At 45.3% G+C, this 11,233-nt stretch overlaps 1 protein-coding gene across 2 annotated transcripts in view; it reads left to right on the top strand.

Annotated features, from left to right (window-relative positions):
• SLC39A11 (solute carrier family 39, member 11) overlaps positions 1-11,233 on the top strand; it is a 426,313-nt gene that overhangs the window by 64,741 nt on the left and 350,339 nt on the right. For both annotated transcript variants that reach the window (XM_006872299.1, XM_006872298.1), the window contains one exon: positions 7,532-7,690. In XM_006872299.1, coding sequence (XP_006872361.1) covers positions 7,532-7,690 — 159 coding nt within the window. The remainder of the gene's footprint in view (positions 1-7,531; positions 7,691-11,233) is intronic.

Below are 11,233 nucleotides of genomic sequence, written 5' to 3'. Positions count from 1 at the left end.
TTTCTTTACATTGAGATGTAATCCATACCAAGGCTGTGGTCTTGTTATTAGGTGCCTTCAAGTCAGTTCTGACCCATATTGACCGATGTACAACAGAAGGAAATACTGCCGGTCCTGCTCCACCCTCATATTTGTTTCCATGTGTAAGTCCGTTTTTGTAGCCACTGTGTGAATCCATCTTGTTGGCCATCTTCCTCTTTTTCTCTGACCCTCTACTTTACCAAGCAGGATGTCCTTTTGACTGGTCCCTCCTAATAACCTATCTAAAGTCTCTGAAACAAAGTCTCACCATACTTGCTTCCAAGGAGCATTCTAACTGTATTTCTTCCAAGACAGATTGGTTTCTTTTGGCAGCCCATGGGACTTTCAATATTATTAGCCAACACTGTGATTCCAATGCATGTATTCTCCTCTGGTCTTCCTTATTTATCATTTGACTAGCCATGTCTAACTGGAAGTCCTGGAATATACCTTGTGATAACCCAAAATGGACTTTCAGCTTCATAAGTAGCATTTCATACGAGTCCCATGATGTCGTTATTCAGGCTTTACAGACTGTCACTAAACATGATGAAAAATACACGACAAACACAAGAAATCACTTTTTACTTCAATACACAATTTACTAGAAAGATGGGCTCCCGCTACACAGATGATCAGCATTACACAGCATTAAAAAAAAAACACCCAGAAATGAAAAAAAAAACCCCAAAATTCCTTGCAGAAGAGGATCTGCATGATTTCAGCCTATGCTATTCAAGGGTCAGCTGTTTTCCCCACTTAATTCTTTTGCAGTTTTTTTTAAAATCCTTTCTATTGTTAATCAAGGAACTCTGGTAGCGTAGTGGTTATGAATCGGGCTGAGAACCTCAAAGTAAGCAGTTCAAAACTACCAGCTGTTCTGCGGGAGAAAGATGAGGTGTTTTGCTCCCGGAGGCGTTGACAGCCTCGGAGACCCTGTACTGGGTTGCTATGGGTTGGAACCGAGACTCCACAGCACATAGCAGCAGCAGCTATTCTTAATCACTCCCTGGAGTTTCCTCTATCGAGCTGTTCTGGTCAAAGTCGCACCTTGCTTAGAGGTTTTGCCTACTGTAAGCATTTCCCTGGACTGGTTTGATTGATTGATCTGGCCTTTTCACTTCGTTTTGGGGAATGAAGATGGCTGTATGATCGGAGGTTCTGCAGGGCTGTGCCAGGTGTGATGCAGGTATAGACAGAGGTGGAGAAGAGGAAGGTATACCAATGGCCAGGTCTTTTTCCTCATGGGTACACCCTGCTTTAGGGTTGCAGTTTGTTTGCTTTTGTGTTCTGGGTAGTGGCTACAGGAAGACATTTAACGTCTGCTGTCTGGAGCCAGAAGCCTCTTGCTGGCAAGCACTTGCCTCCTTGGGCCCAGAACTCACCATTTCCTCCTCTGTGATATATGTACGAGGCTGGAGGGCTGATTAGATACACAAGTTCCTTCTTCTGTATCAGTTGGTATGTCTCTACACTCAAATGGAGATACCTAATGTTGAAAGCAGGTTTGGTAATGTTGAGAGTTTCAGGTAAGCCACCTCTGCTGGGCAACTAGTATAAAAGTAACACATGCCAGTATGTGTCCTGTGAATTTCCTATGTCTGCTGTAACAAGTGACTACAAACATAGTGTTGTTGTTGTTATGTGCCGTGGAGTCGGTTCCAACTCATAGCAACCCTGTACAGGGTTTCTGAGGCTGTAAATCTTTATGGGAGCAGAAAGCCTCATCTTTGTCCCATGGAACAGCTGGTAGTTTCGAACTGCTGACCTTGTGGTTCACAGCCCGATTCATAACCACTATGCTACCAGAGCTCCTTCAAACATAGTGTAAAACATCCCAAATGTGTTATCTTGCTATTTTGGAGGTCAGAAGCCCAAAATGATTTCCCAGGACTGAATTCAAGGTGTCATCCGGGGCTGTGTTCCTTCTGGAAGCTCTAGGGCAGAATCCATTTCCTTGCGTTTTTCAGCTTCAGGGTGGTTTCAAGTTGGGCTGCTAACCTCAAGGTCAGCAGTTCAAAACTACCATCTCTTCCATGGTGGAAGATGAGACTTTCTGTTCCCATAAAGATTTACAGCCTCAGAAACCCTGTACAGGGTTGCTGTGAGTTGGAACTGACTCCACAACACACCTCCACCATTACGAGAGCCCACTTACTTTCCTTGGCTCATGGCCCCTTCTTCCGTATTCAAGCCAGTAGCGTAGCATCTTCAAATCTCTCTCTCTCTCTCTGTTAGTCTGTGGGGTACCATCAAATCGATTTCAACAGGTCTGACCCCATGAGACGGAGGAGAACTGACCTAGAGAGTTTTTAAGTTCTTACCTTTATAGGAGCAGATCACCAGGTCTTTCTCGTGTGGTTTGAACCACCAACCTTTCAGTTAGCAATTGAGCACTGTTGTACCATCAGGAGCTCTCAGGACTCACTCTTTCTCTGTCTCTGCCCTCTGTTCTCATCTTCACCTCTTGGCTCTCACTGCCGGCTCCCTCGTACAAGGACTTTTGTGATTATTTTGGAACTACACAAGTATTCCAAATGAGTCCTGCTGTGGCGCTGTGGGATACAACACTGAACCGCAAGGTTGGTTTGAGCTGCAAGGTCGGTGGTTCAAGCTCACCAGCTGCTCCTGGGAAACCCTATACAGAGTCACTGTGAGGTGGAATCGACGTGACGGCACTTAACAACAACAACAACCATCCAAGTATTCAGAATCTTGGTGTGGCACTGTAGAATAAGTACTGGACTGCTTACCACAAAACCAAATGTTCCAGCAAGCCAGCTGCTCCTCAGAAACCCTATACACGGTGGCTATGAGTCAGAACTGGCTCAACAACCCTTAACAACAGCGATAAGCCAAGTATTCCACAATAATTTCCCCATCTCAAAGTCTTTTTCTTAATCACATCTTTACAGTCCCTTTTGCTGTACTAAGGTAACATTCATAAGTTTCAAGGATAAGGCGGTGGACATCTCTGAGGGACATTATTCTATGTGCCTCATATACTCCTAAAATAACCTTTCTCTGGGCCCTACTGTCATTTCAGATAGACAACCCAATTCCATTTCTAGATTCTTCTTTGCTCCTTTCTAGTTTACATGGGAGGCAGAGATGCTGCAAGGGAAAGCAATGAAGAGTGTCTGACTGGGTTCTGGTTTGACTAGAAGAAGAAGGAACAGCGATGCTCCGGAAGGGTCCCATCAGAGTTATCTGGGATGCTTTTCCATTTCAAGCATCCCGAATTCTGACCTGCCTTCCCTTGGGATGACCACCTCCACTGCTCCACTTGCGTCACTGCCAAAGGGAGCCTTTGTCCATGAGAACATTACATGTTTCTCATGTGTGTGTTATTGTTAGGTGCTATCAAGTTGGTTCTGACTCATAATGACCCTGTACACAACAGAATGAAACACTGCCTGATCCTGGGCCACCCTCACAGTTGTTGTTACCTTTGAGTTCATTGTTTCAGCCCCTGTGTCATTCCATCTTGTTGGAAGTCTTCCTCTTTCCCTCCTGGTGATGGTGGTGGTAGTTGTGTGCCACTGAGTCAGCTCTGACTCACAGCAACTCTGTTTAGGGTTTCCGAGTCTGTAAATCTTTGGAGGAGCAGAAAGCCTTATCTTTCTCCCATGGAGTAAGTGGTAGATTCGAGCTGCTGACCTTGCTGTTAGTAACCCAGTTCATAATCCACTATGCTACCAGGACACCCAGTGATGCAGAGGGATGGAAAGGAGCTTTTAGAGAAGAGGTTGGAGTAGGGGTGAAAAGGAGATGGTGAGCAAAAGCTGGGACAATACCTGTGTGGCACAGACCAGGATAGAGTAACCACTTTGTCCCAGGATGGAGAGTAGAAGGGTTTGGAAAATGAGATGGGTAGTCTTAGCTGGACCACAGTAGTTTTCGAGCTGCTAAAGATGGGAATATTAAGTTCTGAGTGAATTCTGTGAGGAGAGAGAACTGTTGGACTGGGGACCAGACAGGTCAAGTTTAAAGAGAGGAACAGGGATGGCTTTGTCTCTATGCCTCGGTGCATGCCCTCTTCAGTGAGAAGTTTACCGAGAGTCTCAGCTACCAAGGGCTGTTGAATGCTCAAGCTTATGACACAAAGACTAGACAAAGGACAGATTGGGCTGTCACAGTGAGATGCATAGAGAAGCTTCCCTTGATGGTTTCTTCTTATAGCGAGTCTCACAGAACTGATTGGTCAACCTCGGCTCCCATCCCATCTAGATGAGATGTTTTCATTCTTGGGAATTTCTGAGTCACATGTAGTTTTCCATGGATGATGCCAAGACTTTTGCTGGGAGACCTTGGACTAGAGTAGATGACTATGTATGCATAAATGGCTGGCGGAAGGGAAATCACTTGATGTACACATGCATTTGTTTTCTATTGCTCTTGTAATACCTGGTTCAGTCACGCTGAAGGTCACATGGCATATGGATGATACAAATACTTTGTGCCGTCGTTGAGAACATACACCAGTTTCTACATGTGAAATGTAGTGACATTATGAATACTCTTTGAGTTAGGCAATCATTCCCACCTTCTTTTCAGAGTTTTTCTTTCCTTGTGAACATAAACTCACTACATAGTTCTTCAAAGAGCACAGTGCTCAAGGCAGAACTTTTGGACAAATGAAGCTAGACTATTGTTCAGTTTTAAGATGACTTCAGAGGAGCAGATCTTGTTTTAAGCAAGTCATAATTAAGTAATTTTTAGAAACCCATTCAATGTTTTCCAGGGTAGTGATTGAATATCGCGGTCACAGGGTTGTGGCTACCCAAGAAGATGTCATGGCGTCCGTAAGAGGCAACCATGGTCTGACCAAGATACGCGATCAACTTGAGAAACACCGGGAGACACTTGGTCACGTTTCTTGTTTCCCTTGTACTTCTCCCCTTAATGAAGTGACTACGGTCCTACTCCATCAGTTCCCTGGACCTGCCTATGAGAATTTAGGCAAATCACCTTACCAGATTGAGATTCCAACTCCGTATCTGCAAATAGGAGCAGGAAACAACATCTGTGTCAGAGTGTTGTTGTGATGAGAAAACGTCAAATGTCAAGTTCCTGGGTTGGTTCCTGGCAATAGTAGGTGATCAATAAATGTTGGTACCCTTCTTTTTGTTATTGTTTGTAAAGTGCCATCGAGTCTGTTTTGACTCATGTTGTTGTTAGATGCTCTTGAGCCCCTTCTGACTCATATTCGACCTTACACACAACAGAATGAAATACTACCTGATCCTACACTATCCTCACAATCGTGGTTAAACTTGAGACCATTGTTGCTGTCACTGTGCCTATCCATCTTGTTGGGGACCTTCATCTTTTTCACTCACCTTCTACTTTAGCAAGCACAATGTCTTTCTCCAGGAACTGGTCCCTTCTGATAATATGTCTGAAGTATCATAGACAAAGTTTTGACATTCTGGCTTCTAAGGAGCATTCTTTACTTCTTCCAACAAAGATTTGTTTGTTCTTCTAGCAGTCCATGGTACTTTGAATATACTGCTCCGATGCCATAACACAAAAGCATCCATTCTTCTACGATCTTCCTTATTCAATGTCCAGCTTTCGCATGCATAAGAGGTTATTGAAAATACCATGGCTTGGGTCAGGCGCACCTTAGTCCTCAAGCTGACATCTTTGCTCTTCAACACTTTTAAAAGGTCTTGTGCTGCAGATTTGCCTAATGCAATATGTCATTTGATTTTTCATAGTGACTGTATATAGGGTTTCTGAGGGGTGGCTGGTGTGTTTGAACCACTGACCTTGCAGTTGGCAATCCAGTGTTTATCCTGCAGTGCCACACTAGGACCCCTCTTCCTTGTTGTTGTTGTTATGTGCCGTGGAGGTGGTTCTGACTCATAGCGACCCTGTACAGGGTTTCCGAGGCTGTAAATCTTTGTGGGAGCAGAAAGCCCCATCTTTCTCACGCGGAATTGCTGAGCTTAAGGTTCGCAGCCCTATTCATAACCACTATGAAAAATGAATCAGACCAGAATGACATGGATTTACTGGTTGTCTGTAAGTATTGCAAAAGCTGTCCTTTATAAAAGGGGAAAAATCTGTTGTTTGGTGCTCCAGAGAGCAGAAGAACTAGAGCTAATAGGTAAAAAAGGAAGGGAGATGGAGTTCATCAAAGTAAGGGAGAACTTTGTGATTGTTGTTGTTGTTGTGTTGTTAGGTGCCGTTGAGTTGGTACCAACTCATAGCGACTCTATGCACAGCAGAATGAAACACTGCCCGATCCTGGGTCAACCTCACTACTGTTGCCACGCTTCAGCCCATTGATGCTGCCACTTAGCCAATCCATCCCGCTGGGAGTCTTCCTCTTTTTCTCTGACCCTCCACCTTACCAAACATAAGATCCTTCTCCAGTGACTGGTCCCTCCTGACAATATGTCCGAAGTATGAGAGATGAAGTTTGGCCATCCTGGTAATGATTAGAGCTGTCTTATAATGAACGTTGTTGTTGTTAGGTAAATTAGTGAACAACTTGTTCCAGAAGTTTTCAATGAAGGCAGGGGTTGTCAACCTCAACACTGTTTGACATCATGGGCCAGATGACTCTTGGTTGTCAGGGCTTGCCCTGTGCATTGCAGGGTATTTAGCAGGATACGTGGCCTCGCTGTATGACAGTAGCGATCTCTCGTCATCCAGGATGACAGCCAAAATATCCGCAGACATTGCTCAATGTCCCCTGGGGGCAGAATCATTCTTGGTTGAGAACCATTGAACCAGAGGCCAGACAACAGAGAGATGGTCAACTCCATCCTACTCATTATTAAATCCTTAGACCATAAGTTTCAGGAATTCTGTGAGGGATTTTCTGGTTTTGGATTGCACCTGCCACCTTGGATTAAAGACTTAACACGTGTGAAATTGTGAGGTTTGCTTTAAGCTATAGAGAGCAACTGAAGTAACTGCTTGGGGCTGAATGAACGATTTCCTGCTCATCATTTTCTAAATTGTGGTAAAATACATGCAACAAGAATTCATCATTTTAATCAGATTAAGACCCTCAGTGAGAAAGCGGCTGCAACCATGGGTTCAAACGTCAGAACGATTGTGAGGATGACCAGGCCTGAGCAGTGTTTCCTTCTGTTGTACATCGGGTCACTAGGAGTCGGAACCGATTTACCAGCGCCTGTCAACAACAACAACATTTTAAAGTTGATACTATTCAGTGATCTATAGTACATTCACAGTGTAGTAGAACCATCACCTCTGTCTATTCTCAGACCATTTTCACTCCCCTAAAAGGAAGCTCTGTCCCCTATTCCCTCCAGCCTCTTGTGGCCCCAGACCTGCTTTCTGTCTCTCTAGAGCCGCTTGCTCTGGATATTTAACAGAAATGGAATCATATGTTTTTGTCCTTGTGTGCCTGGCTTCTTTGACTTAGCATAATGTTTTCAAGGTTCACCCATGTTGTAGCATGTGCCAGCGACTTCATCCCTTTTTCTGGCGGAATCATCCATTGAATGTTCTCACTGTGGTTTTGTAGGTCATGTTAGCGGCTTCCTATTGGTCCCTGCTGGCTCCTGCAGTTGAGATGGCCAAGTTGTCTGGAGGCTTCGGTGCGTTTGCCTTCTTTCCTGTGGCTGTTGGCTTCACCCTCGGAGCTGCTTTCGTCTACCTGGCTGACCTGCTGATGCCTCACCTGGTGAGTACCTGTGGACTCTCGTGCCTGGATCTTTCTAGTTCTGGGCAGTCGACGTATTTATGATATGCCTCTTTCTGCCTCCGTAAAGTTGCGATAGATGTCAAAACAGATATAAAGGCTTTTATTTAGCAGAACTGAATTCTGGTATCTTTCTGAAAGAAACAAATCTCTTAGCAACATGAAGAACTCAGACTCTTATTTGCATTTTGTTAAGTTCAGATTCTGGATGTCAGATGTCATTACCCGTTGTGGTTACGAATTGGGCTGTAAACCGCAAGGCCAGCAGTTCGAAACTACCAGCTTCGATGATGAAAGATGAGGCTTTCTGCTCCCGTAAAGATTTACAGCCTCGGAAACCCTGTACAGGGTCGCTATGAGTCAGAACCGACTCCACAGCACATAACCACCATCATAGCTGACGTACTGTGTGACGCCATGCCTGTGAGTCGGCCTTGAACTGGAGGAACAAAGGACCTTGATCATGGCCCTGACCCATAATGAGTTTACAATGTAGCTAGGGAGATGACAACCATTGACAAAGTATCACATCCACAGTGACTCCTAGGAGTATGAAGGGGACGGTGTACTTGGGCTGGGGTTGAACTCACATCTTCCTTTATGGTTTGTGAGTCCCTGAACTATAGTTTTCCTTTCCGTAATATTAAAATAACTCCCATCACTGTTTTCAACTTTATCATTCTAACTGCCAAAATGGAACCAAAAGATGTTGAGGAACTTCCAAGTACAAAGTCAAAACAAAATGGCCCCAGCATTGGGGAGAACAAGAAATTGTAGGCCCTTTGCCTACATAGGCCTGGTGGGTTGGGTTCAGGGATGAGCCTGGACTTGCTTACAGAGAAGCTAAGAACACAGCAGAGCCCAAACCAGATCATGTGACAGTAACTGACTACCATGGGCTGAGAACCTGTTACCAGAAGGAGATTGGACTCATTGCCAATAAGAACCCAGGTCATGCTAAACACAGTATGCCTACAAGTCCTAGAGGTGGACAGAATCCTCTATAAACAACCAGACTCTGGGTTGGAATCTTCTGTTCACCCAGAGAGGGAAGACGCATAGGAAGGGCTGTATCGGGGAGAATGGGACCCAAGACCACTTCTTCTGTTAGGTCCTGGTGAGATAGGATTAGGTCCGAGTCAATGGGCCAGGTATCCCAGGAGACAAGCTGAAGTTGTCTTTCTGGTCTACCTACCTTCTTTCTTGCCTTAATTTCCCTGGGAACTTGGCTTCCAGTCCTTAAGGCTAATGAGATCTGGAACCAGACCATTGGTGTGGGCTGCCCAGACTGAGACATACCAAACACAGTTTAGGGAATGGTTATCCCTTGCACAGAAAGATTATCTTCTGGACCCCAGGCTGTGCATGCTGATTGGCTGGAGAGCCATGATTTTTGTCTTGGAGGAAAGACTATGTTTTTGAATAGCCATGTTCTTTTTGCCCCTGGTTATGTGTGAACTTGCTGTTGGGGTCTATTCCCTGTACCCTGGAAAGAAGAGCATGTGACCAGAGGCCTTCACTCTTCAACAGTGGACGTGGGGCCAGCTCAGTGGACCTCATTCTGCCGTCCCCATCTTGGCTTAACCTGCTTCTAAGCAGAACTTCCAGTGGGTTCATTCTATCTGCCCCCCTGTAACGGTATCTTGTTTAAATGTGGATTTGGGTTCAGTCTATCAGGGTGGAAATGCAGCTTCTCGGCAGGGGCTGGAACAGGAATGAACCGGTTGGAAGCCATCCTTCTAAGAGACTCTCTGGGATCTGTTGCTCCGCAGTCTCTGTGGACCATCATGGCACCAGGGCAGTGGAAGTGCCCTGCACAGGTGTATTTGATCAGCTGTCTGCACCGTGGACCTTTCTCGGAGCAGTGTCAATAGTAATTGGTCAATTTGTACTGTGTATCAGCACTTTTTTTTTTTTTAACCTTTGGTTCATGTTTGTTCTTATTTATGCTTTGAATATGGAGCGAATCCCAGGGGAAAGCGGCAGATAGAGTACACACAGAAGGCAAGCATGGTTTGGGAGTACCGGCTGAGTGTCCAGGGAGGGCATGAAGGGGGCTTGAGGTCCAGAAAACCAGAATATCATTCACTCACCCTCATTGGTACAAACAGCCTGATTAGCAACATCTACTGTAGAACGTTCGAAAAGAAATGAATTCTTGCTGTTGACACGAGAAGGGTATTTGCCTTAGAAGATCTTATACAGAGATGAGAATTATTTATAATTTCTACGGTTGCTGAATACAAATGCTGCCGTAAAAGCCTTGCATAGAAACAGCCTGCTGACCTTCACTCTTGGGCAGGATAAAGGCTTCTCTTGGCTGCACTATTAATTTGCTTACTAAACCTGAAAAGGGCAGCAGCTTGCATCCACTGGAGGTGCTTTGTGGCATCTGAGTTAATGGGATCTGACCTGGAGTTCATGTAGTTGTTCAGCATTGATGGAGCTCCATCCACTGGGAGGAGTCTTTTTTGGGGGCAGAGAGTGGGGAGGGCTAGAATTTTATTTCAGGAGGTTTGCTGATCTTGGACTGTATCAACCAGTAGTTTTGAGGCTGTGGAAAGTTCTGTGAGCAAATTCTGCCTGAGACCCTTTCAGTTTCCAATGACAAAGCCCTGTGTTCAGCAGAGGGGTCAAGGAACATGGTGAGGGTAGAATAAAAGATTTTGGGTGCAGTAGAGACAGAGGGGCTCTCATCTTGGGGAGCAGGCCCAGGGGTCAAGGGGACCTGCCGAATGTAAACCCTAGTGGTCTTTTCTGTGTGTCTTATGGGGATCAAGGGGTGAAACGATTGTTGTTGTTGTTAAGTGCTATTGAGTTGGTTCCAACTCTGTATAGGGTTTCCGAGGAGCAGCTGGTGGACTTGAACCACTGACTTTATGGTTCAAACCAATCTTGCTGTCAAGTGCATTACCCTGCAGAGCTACACAGAAGTCCAGTAAGGACGGAGATGTATTTGAGCCTGCAATTCTCTGCCTTGACCCTCCTGGCCACGACCATCCAAGTCCAGGTTCCAACACCTGAACGACAGGGCTGCTGACCCCAGTTATCTCTATTTAGGAGGTGGGGAGGGGGGTGGTGGAAGGGTAGCAAGGGTTGGTGGGAAGGAAATAATGAACAAAAGACTATGTTTTCTCCCTTCTTTCCTGTCCATCAGCCTTACAGATTAATTTTTATCCTTTTTGGAGCAGAAGCAAAATCTTACTCAGGGAAAGGGTTTAACTCATAACCTCCTGTCAGGTTGAAGGCTCGTGGTTTTGTTAACTTGAGATGCAGCAAATTGCTCTCTGAACTGGGTATTTATTTCCAGGCTGTGATTTAGGAATCGAATAGAGGAGGCTTGTGCTGTAGCCCTTAATGAGAAATGTACTGACAGGGATTTACAGAGATTTGTCAAATGGTATCTTCACGAAAGAGACAAAGGAAGCAGAGAGATAGCCAGGAAGACTTGACCTGTGGGACTGGGAGGACGTGATCTGTAAGGACCTGGGAGGACGTGACCTGTAAGGACCTGGGAGGACATGA

This window comes from Chrysochloris asiatica, unplaced genomic scaffold (assembly GCF_000296735.1).
Source record: "Chrysochloris asiatica unplaced genomic scaffold, ChrAsi1.0 scaffold00192, whole genome shotgun sequence".
Taxonomy (NCBI): Eukaryota; Metazoa; Chordata; class Mammalia; order Afrosoricida; family Chrysochloridae; genus Chrysochloris; species Chrysochloris asiatica.
This window is presented reverse-complemented; position numbering and strand designations above follow the sequence as displayed.